Raw genomic sequence first — 20,116 nt, forward strand, 5'->3', positions numbered from 1 at the left:
AGTATTAAATACTTCTTTGTGATTTATTTTGAAGGACACTTGGTCAAAGTGGCCTGAACTTTCTGCCATTACAAGTTAAAACACACTTCTCGGAATCAGAGCAAGAGTTTTTAACCAATGTGTCTGTAAAACAGGAAGAACAGATCACAGTTCCACTAAAGTTAAAACAAATAAAAATTGCAAACAAGCTGCAGGTAATTAATTTGACAGGAAAACACAAGGAATTGTTTATGTTCAATAAGAAAACATAACTTACAGCCACAAGTGGATATACTGGATGGGAATATTAAAAAGTATTTGTGCAATTTCCCTTCTTGTAACTGCGTGGACAGAGATAGTATCTTTATAACAAAACAACAGCTTAAGCCACTTTGGGTTAAGCTAAACAACTTCTGCAGAGGTCCAAAGCAGTTATGACACATTGTCAGACAACTGGATTTATGGCAGGGATCTGGATCCAACGAGAGTGTTGGCTTGGTGCTTTGAGGCTACAAGTGCAGCATTGCAAAGCCCAGGAAAATCCCCCTTTGCCAGGGATGAGCAGCCTCTTGTCTCACTGAAGAGTTCCAAATTCAACATTTCATTCTCAGACATGCAACAGGGCAGCCACATCCCTGCACCCACACAGCTTGCAACACGGGCTTTGGTAATGTGGGTTTTTATGGAAATGCCACATCCCTTAGTCCAGGTGTTTTCCTGACTAGTTATGGACACTTCCAGCACTTTACTGGGGGGGAATATTCTCCATCAAAGTTTGGAGGGACAGTTACAACCATCTCTCCAAAAGATTCCATTTTTAAACTGTATTATCAGTACCAAATGCATACAAACTGCACTCTTAAGTTATAGCTTGGAGGTGGGAAACAAACTGGAATCAAAATGCCAAGGAATATTGGTCAGAGAACTGGGAAAGGGCAAGGAATTTTTCATGTAAACTTTTTGCTTTTGGAGTATCCCATAAAGAACAGTGGATAGTTCTGTTCAGTGTTGAAATGTGTGTCTTCACCGGAGAGATAATGTCATGAAAAGTTGTCAGCTAAAAATGGATCAATTTTAAACTAATCTCAAGGGAAAGAAGGATTAGAATTGAAAATACAACTCTCCACAAAAGCAGCACAGTTCAGACTGTGAGAGGTACTGCTCAGACTAGGAGAACAAGCACAGAACACCCCTGGCAAAGGCCATAGGCTTCTGCAGTTGTTCCTGTAATGATAAATGTTCTTACTCTGTATTTACCTGGCTGAATTTAAATGTGTTTAAGACAAATGCAGTGATGAAGCTTATCCAAATGCATAGGTGCAAACACACACGTGTTAATGCTTAAACAGTACCAGCTGATAGAAGTGCATTTGCTTTCTGGGTGGTGTACAGGAAAGAAAAGGCTCCTGTGGTCTCAGAGAGGATTTAGATTATCACCTCAAAGAAAATATAAAATGCCTCTAAAGGCACAAACAAGAGTTATCATCACTTCAAAAAATCAGAGTATAACGTATTTAGATATTCAATAACTGATCCTGTTCTCTTTATTTTAAGGAGGTTGGGTATATCTTGAAAGATCAATTTTGAAATTCACCACCCAGAATTAGTCAGAGTGCAGGAATTCCGCCCTGGAAGCTATCTTGGCCAGAACATACACCCTCCTGCTGGCCTGCCCGAGTGCAAATTGACTCAAGACATTCCCCAGTCCCAGGGACAAAGTGCTACAGGCCACTATCTGATTCTGATAAAAACAATACACCATGGGATTTCTCAGCTCTTAGCAGGAAAGAGGTGGCTGAGGCATTACTGGGAAGCCTCACATTTTCTTTCCTTTCTCTTTGTCCCTTAAGTCTTCAAGGGATGACTGTCTCCTGCCAGATATGGCCAGGTTTGGATCCAGTTTTCTATCCTAAATATTGTGAATATCTCCAGCAAAAATGCCTTACAGAGTGCAACACCCAGATTCAAGACAAGCTAATGTGCAAGATTTAGCATGAGCTGCTGTGACACCTGGTTAAACACAGACCAACTCTGATAGACTCAGTCCTTCCTGAGGACTCCTTCATTAAAAGTTCATTGGCATAGAGATGTCAGGAAAATACAATTCTCTCTATTCTAGTATAATTTCGCATGAGCCCACAGTGACTTTGTCCTGCCCCTCAAACAGGATGAGGACACAGCTCAAAAAAAAAACCTGGAGTCCCTTCACTGGGAACAAGCTTCCATCTTCAAACATGATTATTCAAAGTGACAGAATATAGAATGGATTTGGTTGATTTGACAATGGTAAGTAAATCCTACAAGATAATTTAAAATGTAATGTCTTTATGAGCAGCAAGAAAAGTCTGAAATCCTCAGCTGTGTGACCTCTTTTTTCCTTTGGACTAAATAGATAGAAGAAGTTATGATTTAGAATTAGAGGTACAGACTTCACAGGTATCCAGCTGGCTTTAGGAACAGGCATCTGTGGTTCCTTCCCAGAGTACATATATATCTGGGTAATTGCATACATTTAATACATGTGACCAAAAGCTTAATTTGTGCCACTTAATGGGCACAACTCTAAATGATTTCACCCAGCTCCCTAACACAGACCAGCAGTGCCAGCACAGAGCCCCACACGAGCTGATTTACCCCACCAAAGATCCCCCTCCCAAAGCAGACACCAGGTATCTCCATCCTGCCTCTCCAGACACACATTTTCCTTCATGGCCTTCAAGAGTGATATCTTCATTTCCCCTCCATCAGATGCAAAGTGTTCAAAATAACAGCCTGGTTACTACCAGAACAGTTACTATTATTTTCCAAGACAGGATTAGTTTGGTTGGGGATTTTTTTTTCCTTAATTGGTGCTTTTTTTGTTTTTAAAAAAGCACTGAGAAGGGCAAAAATCACTGAATGGGAGCCAATTCGTTAACACTCCACAGCGTTATGAAAGGCAGAAGGTGTTGCCAGGTGTACACTCATAAGCAACAGAAATTTATGGTGTAAGCAAACATAGATGGAAAAGTCTACTTAGATAATTAGTGCTCATGCAGGGAGACTTTCTGGGCTCTGCTCTCTGCTAACACAAATGTTGGAAAAATTGACACTTTCTACAGTAAATCCAGCTAGAGAGGAAAGGAGACTGAGGTTTGTCCTCCTCTGCACTGGAAAACAGATTTTGTGCACTGGCAGGGCCTGAATCAACAGCTCACAAAGCAATGGCTCAACCAAGGCAGCTCCCCAAAAACACTGCAACCATGGGGGCAAGGCAGTGGTGCAGGATGCGGGGCAGCCTCAGGACTCAGAACTGAGCTCTATTTAGCAAAGACAATTAATTTGTGTCTGACAACGACAATTCAATTGTGTCTAACAACCATTGCAAGCTGCTCGGAGCAGCTCAGCACAAGCTCCAGGATGGGAATTCCAACCCTGACACAAGAGAACTGCCTTAGAAACTTCCCCTCTTGGGGGAGGAACTGCTGAGGTGTTGGGGACATGAGGAAACTGCTGAGAGAAGACCCAGACAGGAGGTGAAGGGGAGTGAGAAATGGCCATGCTTGAGCAGCAATTTGCCACCAAAGTCACGCATTGCCGGCTCCTTGGAGGAGAGGGATCAGATGACCGAATCCTGACTTCTGACCTGACCCAGGCAGATACCACAAGGTTAAAGGTCTGTGCACTAACACACAGAGCAAGCTGGCCTCCCTAAAACTCTCTCTTAATCAGTAACCACCAACTCAGAATAAGACATCTAATCTGAAGCTATTTAAAATTCAAACAAACCCTTCCAAGTAATTGCTGTTACTTTCCCCTCAAATTCTTCTTCCCATTTCAGTTTCACAGGCCATAAACTCTATAGAAAATAATAACTTTTGACTTCCAAGGCTTCCTTTATTAAACTGCCTTACACTCACCAAAGCGGATGGCCATGTTTTTAACAATGCAGCCAAAAATGAATAGAGAAAAACAGTCTTAATCTGCTTTGCTAAGTCAGTCTTTAGTTTTCCAAATACGTCTCTATAAATAATCCTTAGCTGCACTGCTAGGCTAGAAGCTTAAATTTCAGAAAAAAATAAATAATTAGTGCTCAGTAAGCGCCAAAGAAACCACCCACCCTTCCCCAGAAGAAAACAACCACCTCTTTTTACTTCCACGTTTGATCCAAAGCCATTAAAATATTTTCTGTTAACTTCAGCAAGTTTTTTGGTAGGTTTTTGAGCTTTTTTGAGAGGGAGGAGGGCTGGATTTGGGTTGTTTGGTTGGGGTTTTTTTTAAACAGCTTTGGTCAAGAAGAGAAACCACAAAACGCCGTGGTGAGCCCTTACCTTGTAGCCGCCAATGCGATGCTCCTGCTTGAACTCCTTCCCATTCTTCAGCCAGCGCATGGTGGGCGTCGGGTTGCCCATGGCAGGGCAGCGGAACTTGACGGTGTTGGCGGCCGGCACGGCGTGGAGCCTCTTCTCCATCTTGTCCGTGTGTGTCCAGTAGGGCGCCCCTGTTCCAAAGGGACACGTCCAGAAACATCAGCACTGGGAACCGAGCTCCCCCTCCAGCCCCTCACAGAGCCGCAGGAACCCGCCGTCAGCACGGTTTGGAAAGAGCACAGAGTGGAGATCGGCTGCTGCAAGTGCCAGCCAGGGTTTTGCAAACGGCTCAGTCTGCTGCTCTGGGTGTTTAATTTGTGACAAAATTCCAATAATTAAGCAGACAACTTTTGTTTTGCGTACGTCAAGTAAGACACGGGCACCGGGTTTTCATCAGACACTTTGGATCTCAAGCTGAGTTACTGCAATGGTTCAAATTCAGAATTTTTGGCCTTCAGCTGTGAAGCCAGAGAGACCAAGACAGAAAATGGCTGGAGGCATCAGCCCTTTTCCCTTCTGTGAGAAGGGGGATAAAAACACCCACCAGTCTGACAGCAGCGAAAGGCTGCAGTGTGTGATGCCAAGGTGAACTGTGCATAGAAACCACAGAAATGTATTTACAAATGGAACATACTTCTGAAATCTTAACCCAAGCAGAGGAAACCAAACGAGTAAATGTGGATCACCAAAAGACATTTATCATTTTGGAGGGGTTTCCCACACTAATGAGCCTCCTGAAGTCCAAAGGGTCAGTGACATCCAAACCATGGCATAAAGTGAGGGTGCCTCTCTCTCAACACACATTTTGGAGGTGATCATTTTCCCAGACCCTGACATGGCTCTCCTGGCTCTCCCTCACCCCTTGCCATGTCCTGGCCCAGCCTGTGCCCACATGAACATCATGAGAAGCACATTTGTCATGTACCAGCAGAGGAAACACAGCAGAACAAAATTTACTGCTGCCCATATGTTTTTACCTTCACAGAAGTAAACTTGGACACACAGACCCAAAGACAAAGTTATCCCATGCTCTGGGTCCTTGCACAGCTTCATCTACATTTCTTAACGACTTCATGGCATTGCTTCAGTCATCTCACCAAAACAGTTGTTTTTTTCTAAGTTAAAGATTCAAGATCTATTTAATAGTAGGAAACATTAATTTCTTTTACAATGGAGGTTTCCTGAAGCAAATCAGATTAGCGTGGAATTTTTAGGACTAGAGGGGTCCAGAAAAATAACTCCATTTCTCTCAGCCCTGTTTCATTTCCTTCATTAGCAGGCCAACACTCCACTATAAATAAATTCTTCCGTTCCTCAAATATTTATAGCAGTTCTTACAATCAGTGCAAACTCAGAAATCCTGCTACCCCCCCTCTCTAAATAAAAATACAGCTGGACAGAAAATACAGGAATAAATCCTTTAACAAAGTCTCTCTCAGTATAAAGAAAACATTCTAAAAGCAAGTCCTATAATGATGCTATGAACGATAAGTGTTTGGGTTTTTATTTTGCCCGAAGTGGCAATTAGTGTTAAAATTAATGAAGTAGAAAAGCAAAGCAAATTTATGCATGTAATCAAAATAGAAAATCAAGTAACTATTGAAAATTTAAACTGCAACACTAAGAAATTGTTACACAGACTAAAGTGAATTAGAGATGCAAGGAAAATCACTGTTAACATTATTTGCTAAAAGCAGGATCACATTAAAACAACAGAAGACTTTAAACAAAGCCAAGCAGAGGAATTAACTGCTACACGCAAATTGCATGACAAGTACACCAGGCAAAGGCAGAATTACATGCTGGTACTGAGGGATTCAAAAGCTGTTTTCCCTGGACTCCTCAAAAGTCTCCCACTGCTGGGCCCTACTTGCAGCTCCCCCAAAGTCAAAGCAAACTGGGGCAGGTCAGAGACAACCAACCATCCAAACCGGTTGTATCAGCACCTCAGCCAGAGCAGAGGGCTGGCTTAGCCCCAGGTGGGTACTGCCAACCCAGCAAGGGCCACTCCTCTCCTGCCCATCCTCTGGTTTTCTTGAAAATAACTATCCTTTCCATCAACAACCTGCTCCTGAAAATGCCCCAATACAACAAATGGACAGAGGGAAATCTCTTGACAGAGATGGGTGCAAAAAAGAGGCCGGGCAGATGCAGGCTGGAATGAAGAGAAGCAGCTCCATTTTGTGGAACACCCCAGCATGGGAGAAAGGCCTGTTTGGAAAGCTTCTCCTCACACAACCCTCAGCATAACCTGCAATGCTCCTAAATTACAGGTCAGCTTGGAGAAAAACATGCAGACATCACATATGGAAAGCACCATCTGAAAATGCTTCAAGACATCCTACGTTTGGCAGCTCCTCAGCATGTTCAAGAGGAAAAGGCAGCAACAGCACAAACCATCACACTTACCCTCAAATTGTGCTTTCATTCAGTGATTGATCTGATCAACACACAGCTTTCTTCTTTATAGATTAAATCATCATAACCTAAAACAACTTTTAGTGCTTCTATTTGTCTTGAGAGGAAAAACACTGAGCTTCACTGAAACTGATAATGAACAGTTAATGAGTACCAGGTGCTGACTTCTCTCACAGGCCACGTCCATCACATCCCATCACTGCCACCAGCACAGGTGATGTAGGTGCCACCACTGCTAAAAGTTCACAGTGACCACAGGGCAGACTCCAGCATGAAGCAGCAAGGAGCAGCAGGGGAACGGGTGGGAATTCCTGATTGCTCAGAGTTCTCATTAGTGAGGAAAATATCCTGCTGACCCACACTGCACACACATTACATCTAATCAGCCAAATCTCCTGCATGTGAAATTGAAATTAGGAAGCCCAGGGGACCACTTCACTTCAGGACTCTTCAGTTTTTATTTGGACTTCTCTAATACAAAGAAACACAAAAGTAGTCAACTCCAAGCCTGCCTGACAAGCTCCTCAAGCAGGCAATAGAGCGCCATAAGTGACCACATCAAACCCCTCCAAGGTTTGCAGTACTATTGTATTTGACCTTTAATTAAAAAACACTTCTAGGCAACATCCAATTTTTGCTGCTCCCCTGAGTGGGTTTCCACTCTACAGGATTTGATGAATTTGAACCTTGTTTCATCCTTTCTGAAACTCTTCAAGGCATGAAAGGAACAGCATGTGGATTACATTTAGATACTTTTTGTTCTTGGTGCCAATTTACCATTGCTTGGCCCAGAAGAAATTGTTTAAAGGGCGATAAGAAAAAAAAAAAAAAAGTCATAAAGCCTCCAGTTGCCTGACCAGAATTCAAGGCAGAGCAGCAGCATCTTCAGGGCTACCCAGAGGTCTACAGAATAAATTAGTTGGTGGGCTTGCTTGCAACCACCACGACAGCTGCTGCCTTGCCAGTATCAGGCCAGGAGTATAGAAACCCCTCAAATTAGGGCTACCTCTCAAAATCTCAACAAGGACAAGGCAGTAAGCGCCAGCAATGTCTTTTCCATTGCTGCCAGAATGATGATCAGCACTTAAGCTTGTAAAAGCAAGTCCTTGGAGATGACCCTCCAAGAACCAAGCTAAGGTCCATCTTTAGGGTAACAAAGGGGAAATCTCGAGTTGCCAACAAAGGCATTTTGTGGAGAAAGGGGACTGTTTTGCAGTGGAACCAATCCCGCACCTTCCCCACGAGCACTAATCCCTTCAACAAAAGCTGGAAGTAATAAAAAGCCATTCAGGATGCAGTCTGGAACAAATCTACCACAGTGTTTTTTCAGACAGTTAAAGTATCTGTCAAGCTGAAGGGACAGCAAACACAGAGTGAGATCTGCTCTGCGTGCCTCTCACTGAAAAATACACACAGGGCCAGTGGTCAAATGCACATGGTACACACCAGTGCCCTCCTCTCCCAAGGAGGAGCTGCTCCTCACATCTACAGAGTCACCTACAGCCTCCACTGACTCCAAGAGCAATTGTATTTTCTGGGCTGCCTTGAAAATTGCACTAGATTTCCTCAACAGCCTCTCCACCTGCATTCAGAAACCGTGGCCTCTGAAATATGTATCTGCAACAGAGGCAAAGAAAATAAAACAGCTTAAAAGAATACTTAGCAGGGCAAATAAAACAGCTCTAAAAGGTTTGTTTTAGTTTTAAGTATGCAGGAATGAGAATGCCAAGGTTCAGCTTCCTGTTGAAGGCACTACAGCCATTTCCTGCCTCATCTCATCATAATTAACATGCCAAGACAGCTGGACTTTATCAGAATTGTTTCATCAAAAAGCAACAACCTTTGAAGACTATGGCCTTTTGTTTCCATCAGTAAAGGCATAACCAGGCCAATTTCCATTGCTTATCCTTAATGATCACGGCTATAATTTGTATGTAAATTATCAGTTAAATCATTTGAGATCTGCAAAGCTCAAACCATGATTGAGGAAACACTTAAAGGACTTCTGTAGAAGAGCAGCAGCCAGGGACCATTGTGAGGTCGTGGACTTTGCCAGGCTCAGCATCTCACAGGCGGGGAAGGTGAAGGGCATTTGGCCATTGTGTGCACTGCCTGCCCCACAGCACACCCAGCTCCTGGTTCACTCCTCCACCTGCCCTGTAACACAGTACCTTCAGTCACATGTGGCCTCCTGGATGTGATAGAAAACTTGGAAGAGGAAAAGAAGGATTACAAAGCACACCATACCAAGTCCCACCCGACTTCCACACATGGTTTGCCAAATCTCAACCCTCTTTCAGCAGCCCTGTATTAATCCAAGGGAGTTGCTGTGATGCAGCTTTTCACTGAGCACAGAATGCTTGGAGGGACGCGGTGCCACGACCCTTCAGTCATTGTCCTGCTTCCAGCTCAGAGCCTGGGAGGCTGTGCTGCTCCGCCAGCAGACAGTGGGCACCTCTTAAAGAGCAATCCAACAAGGAGTTGTTTCTGGAACGTTCTGCTCAGGCCCAAATCTTTCCTTTTGCAGTTTCCTCCCTTCCATCCCCACGGCATCCGCGATGTTTGAACGTTCCCGCCTGAGAGGCATCTTTCACTGAGAGCAGGGAAAGTGTGCTGGCCCCTGCTGCAGCACACAGCCCTGTCCCAGCAGATGGACACTGTCAAGGGCCTTTCACTAGCTCCCCAATCAAGATTGATTAACAGTAGCTTAAAATGATAGCTCGTTTTACAAGAACGTCATTAGCGCAACCGCTGGGCACTGCTCCCTGTGGCTGGAAGGGCAGGAATCCTTCTGAGGCCATAACAGAGCACAGCTGCCTTGAGAGCAGGTCCTTCACTTCTCCCAAAAGCCATTTATGCTCACAAGGGATCACCAAAGCCATCACTGCAGATCAGAAGCACAATTGTCACCGAAAACGTCACAAGCCCTTTTCTGACCAATACCAGTAAAGCTTTAAGGAACAGCAAACATCAGAAGTGCTTCCTAACAGGAATTTCTAACCATGGGTCCATCTCAGGGCAGAGCTAACACTGCCTGGATTGGTGAGTTTTGCCTAGACAACTTGTTTTAAAAGCAGTGTCCCTTTTCCAAGCTCTCCAATTCTCTTTGTCACTGCATTCCTCTGTCAGGGCAGCCTCCAGCTGCCTGATCTCAGCCCTTTCCAGAGGCACCTGTGCATCAGCCCAGGGTTAATCACACTAACAGATGGCAGAGGCCAAACAGGCAGCTAGGAACTTATATCACTTTAAATAGCATCTAATGTTTCACAGCTCCAGGCTGGGGGCAGCCGCACACAAAAGGCACAAACCACTGGGGCAGCCCAAATCAGGCTGTGCTTCCTCACCTGGACACTGCTCCAAGCTGCAGCTCCTGACCAGGCTGAGCAGCAAATACACCCCCTGCCCACTGTGGGTGCTGCTCACTGACACCTCCCCCAAAGGATTTCTGTGCTCTCTCTGTTATTGAATTTACCAGGCACCAGTGACAGAAAACCACCAGTCATCGAGGGGGTTTTGCACAGTGCGTCAGGAGCCAATGTGAATTTTACATATTTTTTTTTTCCTCTTAGAGAGTGCTCTATTTAGAGCTTATTAATAGCTTTATGAATTCTCTAAAGGGACGGAGTTTAACGCATTCAGATAGGTCTAAGATTCTTTTAGCCCATTTTCATCACACATAAGTAGCATAAAATGTGGGTTTAGCATTGAATCGCCTTCTTTGCAACAAACCTTAAGGTCCTTTGCAGACAAAAGAACCTCATTGTCTCCAAATTCATCTTCCCTGGTGAGATTTCTGCTGAGATTAGGGTTTAAAGATTTTCCTCATTACATCTTAATTTTTTTAAAAGTTTTCATATCACCTTTTAACAAAATGAGCTGGATCTTTGTTTCTTCTGTTGAATTTCTGCTCAGGTTCAGGAAAAGTTAGTTCATCTGTCAGAGTCTAAACCAGACAAAGACCAAACTTCGATTCAGAAAGAAAGGAAACTGCAGAAATGCCAGGAAGAAGGAAAAAAAGAAAGTACAGACCAGAAAAGCACGTTCAAAAGAATATTAGTTTATTTTTATTTTTCTTTTCCAAGTTATGAGCTACGAGAAACAGAAAACAGAGGAGGACAAGATACAAAGATATTTGACAGTACATGCAATTAACAACCAAGAAGCTCTGAAGACAGGAGTGCAAGAGATGGGACAAAATTTTCCATGTGGATCTTGCTAGTGACTTCTGGCAGTGACTTCTGTTACTTACTCATCTGGTTGCTGTCATTCACAAAGTCCTCGGACCCATCATTGTCATCTTCATCATCCCCAGAGGAAAGAGCATCTGCACATTAAAAACAACCAAGTCTTTAAACCAGCCTATTTTTTTTTTCACAGAAAAATAAATTGATAAGCTACATCTTAGACTGTATATTAAGAAGAACAAGTGTTTATGTTAGTTGTGCAGAAGCTAGAGAAAAGAAAATCCAGCCACAAAATCTGCCATTTCCATGTAAAATTGTAACAAAATTAGCTAATAGTCCTGAAGTGCTACAGAGTTTCCCAAGGGAGTTTGCTAATTGCAAAAATCTCTTTCTGCTTAATATTTTAACTTCTGTTACAGAAATGCAGTTGAACACAATTGAGCATCTCCAGAACAACTTGAAGGATGTCGAACACACTCTCTAAACTTGAAGGATGTAGAACACACATTTTCCTCTTTTGAGGCATGGGGAAAAACCTGTATTCATTCTACTGGCTTTATCATCATCATCATAGCAACTCTGTCTAATTTAATCCTGTCAGAGTAGCATAAAACAGATAGCTCTACAGCAACTGTTAATCTCTGTAGAGCCCATGGAGCAAAAGGGAGCAGATACAAACTGAGTCCATTTTAGGGTCAGGACAAGGAGAAAAATCCCCAAAAATCTGGGGATAAAATTTAAAATTTGGGGATAAAATTTACAGCTACAGAACTCAACTCACTGTGCCCTAGTGGACCGTTTCATATTAGCTCATAAAGTGTCTTAACATCCCATCTTACAGCTTCTGCATGCAAAAACCTGTGTTTGACTCACTCACCTGTAACATTTACAATGAAGTACAGAGTATCACTGTCTAGGGTCCTAACAGCAGTGCAAGCATAGAGGCCCGAATCTCTGGCTGTGGCATCCTTAATTTGTAAGTACTCCCCAATAATCACTGTCCTATTGTCGGGCCCCAAAGGGAGCCCATCCTTAGTCCAACTGATCATGACGGCGTCTCGCAATTGACAGCGCAACTCAAGCGTCTCTCCTGGAAGTGCTGAGTAAACATCTGGCTGAGAGATTTGGTATTTGGTTGGCGGCTCTGCGAAGGTGGAAGGAAAGGAGGAAAAAGTAGAAGGAAGAGAAGGGAAAGGAGAGAATTTCCAACACAGGTCAGTCAAGGCCCTTTTCATCCACAGAAATCAAGTTATGTTAAATTTTAAAAAAAAAGTTTCATCCAGATTAGCCCAGTGTTCTGTGTTGTTAAACTGAACCACATGCAGGTTATTTTCAAGAAGTTCACCAAAAGTGAAGCTCAGGCACTTTTGATCAGTGTCTTGGCATGTCCCTTGTCCCCAGCACCACACCAACATATGACACTTCTCATCGGTCACAGAGAGCAGGGGACAATGAGGGTTGCAGAACCTGGAGGCTTCAAAGGACTTGTAGGAGAAGGAGGGGTCAAAAGGCAAATCCATTTTCTGTCTTAGCATTTGGGTCCACAATTCCAATGAATAATTATCTTTCCCCACCCGATTTTATTATAAGTTGCTTTTCAATTTTTAAAACCTGGGAAGTGCTGTTTTGAAAGAAAAGGATGTCCAAAACCCCCTTCACTCACTAAGCTAATAACCATGAGTTCCTATACACAGTACACATGATGCCTTTTATTTTTCTCCCTGTGCCCATCACAAAGTCTCTACATTTCCCTTCTGCACTACCAGCACTTCTCTCTCCATGGCAGTAACTTTTCCCTTTAAATTCTTTTCTGCTTCATTACTTATTTCACAACCTGTCCCAAGTGAACACAGCAGAAACCCAGGAGCACAGGCAAAGCTTTCAGAGTCGCAGTACGCGCAGAAGTTCCGAGCGCAATGGCTCATCCGTCAGCTCCCTCTGGTAACAAGAAGAATGTCAAACCACAGTCTTTTTCCAAAAAAACATCCTTGGAAAACTACATCTGCCTATAGTTACTTGGGCTTCATCCCTGCCTTGCAGGGCCAGCTCTCAGCAGGGGGAAAGGAGCAGCAGCCCCGGGCACTGCACACTGTCTCCACAGTGCAGTGGGAAGGCTCAGCACACCTACCACGAGAGCTCAGGCTGTCCCACAGACAGGCACTGCTTCTGGAACTGGTGTGTCCCTACCACCACACTATCCCTGTCCCAAGGGCCTCGCCAAGGGAGGCAGGAATGGTAAATAATGAAAAGAAGCACAGAGGCATCTTCTGTTTGCTCATGGGGAGGGTCAGAGTGCACAGACAGCTGCTCCCCGCGCACCCCGGACACGTCCTGCCCTGCACAGGCACAACCTGTGTGCCCAGGAATCAATTAAACACCTCTCTGGCTGCTTGGGACTCTCAGGGAGCACTGAAAGGTGGCTCTTCAATGTCCACAATTCCTTCTAAGAATGCCAAAACCCTGAAATCAGTGTTCCTCCTCCTTGGATTGTCATTTTTTGTACCACACTTTCAACAGGGCAGCCTGAAACAAGCACTACATCCAAGCAGGGCTGGAGATGGGAGCTTGGAAATACTGAAGTTCTGTCAGTAGTTGAGTTTTCTGCAGCCCTGAAAGGAACAGAGAGTTGGACTTGATGGTCCCCATGAGTCTCTTCTAACTTGAAACATGATTCCATGAGCACCAGAAGGGTCCAGCACGGTGGGGGACTTTAGGTATCAGGTTCTACTGAAGGACTTGGAGACTCAATTTTCCTCCCACTCATCCTGCAATTCTGTCATCACAGGAATGTGCCCTATCAAAGCTTCTCCTGCCTTTTTCATTAGGGCAAACATGTTTTCCCAAAGAACAGTTTTCACACACAAACACACACATCAGGGTGGCACATGAAACCCATCCCAACACAACCAGTTACAGAGACTGTAAAGCTTCTTGGATTTAGATTTTATAATGAGGTCTCTAAACTTTCCATCATGCCGAGTTCCATCTCAAGAGTCTAGGACAGGCTCCAATACAGATTTATACCTCTTATAAACTAATTCAGTCTTGCTGATATAATCACGAACCCACAGGTCTGCAATGCAGGTGTTTCACTGAGTGCTACATTATGCTCTTAGAAACAGAATTTCCAGAAGAGGCATGGGCTCCTTTCTACATATATTTCATCATAGTAATGAGTGTGTTAGAGTCTGCTTGAGAATTTTTTTTAATTAGATTTTACTGTCAAATAAAAAAGGTACCTGATGCCAGTTACCTAATTTACTTTGAAGCTAGTAAGAATTCTTTGTAATGCTCTACCTGCAAAAAAATTTCTTGTACAAAGTTGAGACTGTGCCAGCAATGTACTGGACTCTAAAAATGTCTGTTTAAACTTCTTTAAAAGCCACCTTGGGTGATGATACCTCAAACCTCCTTTAAGTGCATTAGAGCCTTCTGCTGAACAGTGCCAGGAAACTCACAGGATGAGCCCACACACAATTAAAAGGAAATGAAAATGAAAATAAATTTTTAACATCACATCCCTGATTTCATCTCTTTTTAAACCACTAACTCCAAATTTGCACTGAGTCTTTCAACACAAGTCCAAATCCAAACTTAAGAACAGTAATTAGTTTCAAAACTACAATTTAAAAAAATTCCTTTTACAAAGAAAATCACTGGTACACTAAAGGAAAAACAAGTTTCAAACGGGTATTAGCATTTGGTATATATTATCCTCCTCCATTTCTTTCTCTTTAGAGTATCAGGGAAGATGCAGCAAAGTGTTGTCATGATATAATGAAGTCATGTTTGGAAACTGTGAGTTATTTCAGGTAAGCCTTTGTGTTGCCAAACTAGAATGTAGCAGCACTTAAGACTGTCACTTTTTATAATGTTTGCCTATAAACTTTTTTTCCAGTGTGGGTTTGAAATGGTGCCCAAAAGCAAACAGAGAACAGGTGGGATTCCGAGGCATGAATCCACCCAACAGCTTCACTGCGAAACTCAACCAGTTCAAACTGTTCAGAAATTCAGCACATAAACAACCTATGCTGCAAGTTAACTCTCCCTGGGACACTACACAAGGATTTTTTTGCTGCTCTGAAATTTAGGGACAAATTTTGAGCTCATGTCCATGCTGTACCATCAAACCAGCGGCTCCCCTGTGGCTGACAGCAGGGTTCTGTCCCTGCTCCACAGGGAAGGTTTGATAACCTGCTATCACATCCAGCTCCTCCAGCCCTCTTGGAAGCTCAGCCATCACCACAGGGCTGTGAACCAGCCCTTTGCTGGGTTTGTCAGGTTAGATATGAAGAAGTTTCTACAATGAGGGTGGCACTGGCACAAGTTGCCCAGAGAGGTGGTAGATGCTCCATCCATGGAAACATTTCAGGCCAGGCTGCTCTGGCTGAAGATGTCCCAGCTCACTGCAGGGAGCTCCAAACCACCTAGGGAGGCACAGGATTCCTTTTTAAGCAAATCCTGTAACTGTGGCATTGGTTCCTCCTGCAGAGGTGCACTACGTGACGTGAATTACACCTGTCACCCCTTAGAACACCAAACAAGTAACATGCAGAATGACTCTGTGTGTTCTCAAAACACTGCAGGACAGGGGACACTGCTTCTGCTATTTTCTGCTCTCAGCCACATCCTTATTGATAACAGTGGTGCACACAATGTATTTAAACTTTATAGGTGGAGCTGTTGAACAATACCGCCGTGGAAAACCAAGCTGCTGTTAAATAAACAGCTGTGAACTTTTTCTCTGCCTGCTCATACAGCCTCACAGCATGGTTTAAGCCATCCAGCCACCAAGTGGGGTAAAGACTGTTTGCATAAAAGCCGTGACCACAATAGAGGACTGGGGACACTCTGACTGCTCTATTTCAGATGATTAAGATATGCAATTGTATTCCAAATCACGTTTCTGTTCCAAATTCGGTCACTGAGAGGTTTATACTTCCTTAGGTTTAAAATTTATTATTATCATAATTATTAGTCTCCATTTACTAAAAAGTTAACAAAGAGCTGCTTATCTTAAGTCTCAAGTCATTTAGTTACTTAGTTACAGAGCCAAATAATGAAACGATCAGCTAATAGCTAACCCCAGCAAAGATTCTCACACAACTCTCCAGAACACAAAAGCCTCAGACCCCATCAAGCCACTTTCACTTCAAAAGGCTTTAGTAAATAACTAAACACTCACCACAGTGTGCCCAGAAGGGTCAACAGACATGACCTGTCAAGAATCCAAGAGGTTCATTGCAAAATTGAATGTCCCAACAGGGAACACCAGGCTGCCAACCACCACTGCTGCTGCATCTCCTGCCCCTCCTCATGGTTCTCCTGCCATTGAGGGAAGTCCAGCAAGACCACACTGGATGAACAACATGCAATGGGGATGTCAAATAGGTCTCATGACTTTGCAAGCCAAGCCCGAGGCTTTAGGAGGCTGCAGGAGGCAGCCCAGGTATCACCAGTCAGGTGTGCAGCCTTCCCTCCCACCTCCCAGAGACAAGGTGATGTGATTATCCCTTAATTTAAACTGGCAGACCATTATCAAGAGGATCTCCATGCCCTCTTCTGACAATGGATGATAAAATCAGCCTGCAAAAGACACAGCCACCAGTTTAAGAATGCAGAGAGTCATTCCTGGCCATGGTGACCACCTCCCATTAGCCAACAGCAAAACAAAGGCTCCTCAGACAAAGGGGCACAAAACAGTGTTTGCAATTCATCCATCAGCTGCTCCAAAGGCACTGCATTCCTGCTGTCCCATTTGTACTGCCACTATCAGCCAGCTGCCAGCTCTGCCCAGCTCTGCCTCTGCCAGGCACCATCAGGAAGTCTCTGTTCTGATAAAACACTTTCCAAATTGCTACAGTTCCTCCCATAATTTTAAAACACTAACAATTCATTGTTTTTTTAAATCCCTTGTCCCTGAACAAGACTCCAAAGACCAAGAATCATTTCCCCCCATCTAATGTATAAAATCATTAGTTGCTCTAATCTGATTTAAAAGATCTGGGCCTTGTAGAAAAGCTTCAACACAAAACTTGAAAGAGCTATCCATGATAGTTACAAACATAAATATGTAGCAGATTCTACATCTTTACTTGTTCCTTTAACAGAAACTCCTGGGCTGCTCTATTTGACAGAATTTCACAAAACAAAGGGCCAGATTCTCCAAAATAACTTTTTCCTGGCATGTTCATTAGTATTGTCATCCTTATAGAATAAGGACATAATCATCTGATGGTAAAGAAATGAAACCAGGCCAAAAAAATAAAAAATTACGTAAGGAACAGGAATAATCCTCTTGCCCTGGAAATGAACATTTGCAAAAAAAAGTTGCCACATCATACATGGCTGGTGCTCCAGCAAGTGTTGAGCTTCCAGCCACACTGACCTGGACCATGTCAACTCCTAGTGAGTGCTACATATACTAAAACCATCTAAAAAAAAGTGAATCTCCTCCAATTGCAATAACTTGCCAATGTCATCATGGGTAAGGGAAAATATTACACTGCACTATATCTTGTTTTCCTAAGCTTTGAAGGCTTAGAAAAACAAAAAATTCTGGTGAGCAACAAAGCGTTTTGCCACTTGTGGACTCCGTGGACAAGAAAAAATCTCTGCTAAAACCAGAAATTATCCCCATGTGATTATATCCCATCTGTCTTGGGTCAGCAGGGAACAATCCCCAGGCAGCATCTGGCTCTGGCTGCAGCCACCCAAATCTCATCACAGCCAGCAGAGGAGGGCAATGGGACCAAACCTCGCGAGGACTTTGGTTGACACAGGGTGAGGGACATGAAAAGTTTCATCAGGGCTTTGACCAAGCCAAGCAGTTGGGTGGATGTGTCTCACCCACCCCCTGGTTAAGGAAAGATTCATTCCCAAAGAAAAATAAATTATACTTGTCTAGGCTTCGTGAAGAGATGAAAAATTCCTACAGCTCGTAGCCTGCTTGCTCCTACCTGTCTTTATAGCCGTGGCTGTTGGTTACGGCTGCACAAGCTGCGTCAAAATCGCCGAGTATCACATGCTCCTGGGCTTGGCCCCGTGCTCTGTGCTGCTGGAAGCCAGGCCAGGGAAGACTCAGAGCATGCCAAGTTCAAAGTAAACAGCAGAGAGACCAGCGAGGCCACCTCCTGCTGCTGGGAACTGCCCTGCCACTTCTTCCTGTTCGTCCCATTGCGCACGGGCTGCTCCTTGCGGGACGAAGGGCTCTGCACACAGCAGCACCACAGCAAAGCACCAGGATGGCTTCTGCACCAAGACTTGGCAACCATGGAGGGAAAGAGCACCCCCAACCTCGAGAAGCCACAGCAAACCCCCTAAAATTACTGTGCTGCCTTCTGTAATTTCATCCATTTGATGAGAAACTAAAGGCCATCTTCAGGATGTGAATGCTTGGTTCCAGCATTCACCAAATCTTGACCATCTTGCACCAGGATGGCTTCTGCACAGACTTGGCAACCAAGGAGGGAAAGAGCACACCCAACCTTGAGAAGCCACACCAAACCCCCTAAAATTACTGTGCTGCCTTCTGTAATTTCATCCGTTTGATGAGAAACTAAAGGCCATCTTCAGGATGTGAATGCTTGGTTCCAGCATTCACCAAATCTTGACCATTTTTGTTCAAGTCATAAACTCCACCATCGGCTTTAAGTAACAGAGTGGGAGTCTCTCTGCTAAGTGAACTGAGAAGTACAACAAACCTAAGACACATGTAACACAATCTCAAAAATAATTAACTGCTCTTCAAACTCATTACAGAAGAGTCTTCTCATGTAATCTATTATACAATACAAAGGGGAAATGAATCACGTTTTGCCAGAACCTCAAATGAAAAGCTGAAAAAAAAAAATTAATCTTCTCTTTCTAAAAAAGCAGAATTTGAAACTAGGAACATTTTCTTATTGTTTCTTCTTTCAGCAAGAGCAGAATTTCAAATCTCCCTGACTGAACTCTGCACGTAACCGAGTGGCAGAGCAATTAAACCAGCTCCTGTTGTTCAACCCAACCTTAAAGTGTGCTTGGGAAAGGCTCCATAATAAGATCTACAGCCTTGGGAAAGCGTACCAGCACGTATATTTGGTTGCAAAAGGTTTTTCTTGGGCTTAGTATTTTCTTCCATCTATTCCAATCTGTAGCACTTTTTCAGATTCTTTATTTGCATTTCAAGAGCAACATAAAACCTGAACAGAACGTAGCATAGATCCAAACATAAAAACAGAACCTTCTTCTTCTAGGTTTGCCAAAGTCCACGCTCAAGACTATTACTGCTCAATGTGCAAAAGAAATAAATTACAACTGGGAGGTTAAAAATTGCACAATTCAATGTTGCAGTGTTAGTTCTGGATGCAGAGAACATCTATTCAGATTCCCTACAAGCAAGTCAGCAGTTGTTTCTTTTGTACACGGTCCCATTTTTACTTGACTATACAAATCCTCTTAATTTTAGCAGCTCGTCTGGAAGTCTCATCTTGCCTGTTCCCCCGAAATCCATCTCCCCCCACTTCCTAAAGCAGGATTTGAAAATAGGCACTGGAAACAATATCCCCAAAACATCCTCTCAGCATTTTTGAGAGTCCCATCCACAACACACTGGGGTATAAACCACGGGATATTCTCCAAACACTTCAAAGCCTCAAGGCATTCCAGGCTCCCTTTCAACCCAGAGCAATATTTAGGCAAGAGGCATCACAGCTTGTTTAATTCCAGCTCCACACAGAGGACAGTCTCCAGTGGGGACAAAGAAAGAGCAGCACAAGCCCTGAAGTGAGAAGCCAGGCTGGCTACCTGCCCTTCCAGGTGGCACACAAAGCTTCACCCCTGAAATTCCAGACACCTCCATCACTCCTGATGGCACCACTGGCTCCTGGGCACTTTGCCATATTAATGGAAGAGTGTTCAGACCTTCTGAATAGCCAGGAGAGCTATTACTGAGCTGAGGTTCACTGCAGATTTATTGGAGAGTCTCCATGTTAATCCTGCACGGCTGAAATACCTGTGCTACCCTGCTGAGTAAACAATATCAGGGAAATCTGGGTACTTCAATACTGTAGTATCTCAACAGCACTGATTTTCATAAATAAACAATGTTTAACAGAACCATGCTCAAGAATTACTCCAAATTTGAACTGGGTGTGAAAAATTATTTTCAAGAACTGTCAGGTGGCATTCAGGATTAGATGTCAT

At 43.6% G+C, this 20,116-nt stretch overlaps 1 protein-coding gene across 2 annotated transcripts in view; it reads right to left on the minus strand.

The window, feature by feature from the left end:
• The window catches only part of FGFR2 (fibroblast growth factor receptor 2), an 80,238-nt gene that overhangs the window by 48,569 nt on the left and 11,553 nt on the right, over window positions 1-20,116 (minus strand). The window contains exons 3-5 of one of the 2 annotated variants that reach the window (XM_058028783.1): window positions 11,808-12,074; window positions 10,996-11,070; window positions 4,290-4,459 (exon numbers count right to left, since the gene is read on the minus strand). In XM_058028783.1, the coding sequence (XP_057884766.1) occupies window positions 4,290-4,459; window positions 10,996-11,070; window positions 11,808-12,074 (512 nt within the window). The remainder of the gene's footprint in view (window positions 1-4,289; window positions 4,460-10,995; window positions 11,071-11,807; window positions 12,075-20,116) is intronic. The other variant, XM_058028784.1, reaches the window with a different exon arrangement.

The sequence above is a fragment of the Melospiza georgiana genome, chromosome 8 (assembly GCF_028018845.1).
Source record: "Melospiza georgiana isolate bMelGeo1 chromosome 8, bMelGeo1.pri, whole genome shotgun sequence".
In the NCBI taxonomy this organism is placed as follows: domain Eukaryota; kingdom Metazoa; phylum Chordata; class Aves; order Passeriformes; family Passerellidae; genus Melospiza; species Melospiza georgiana.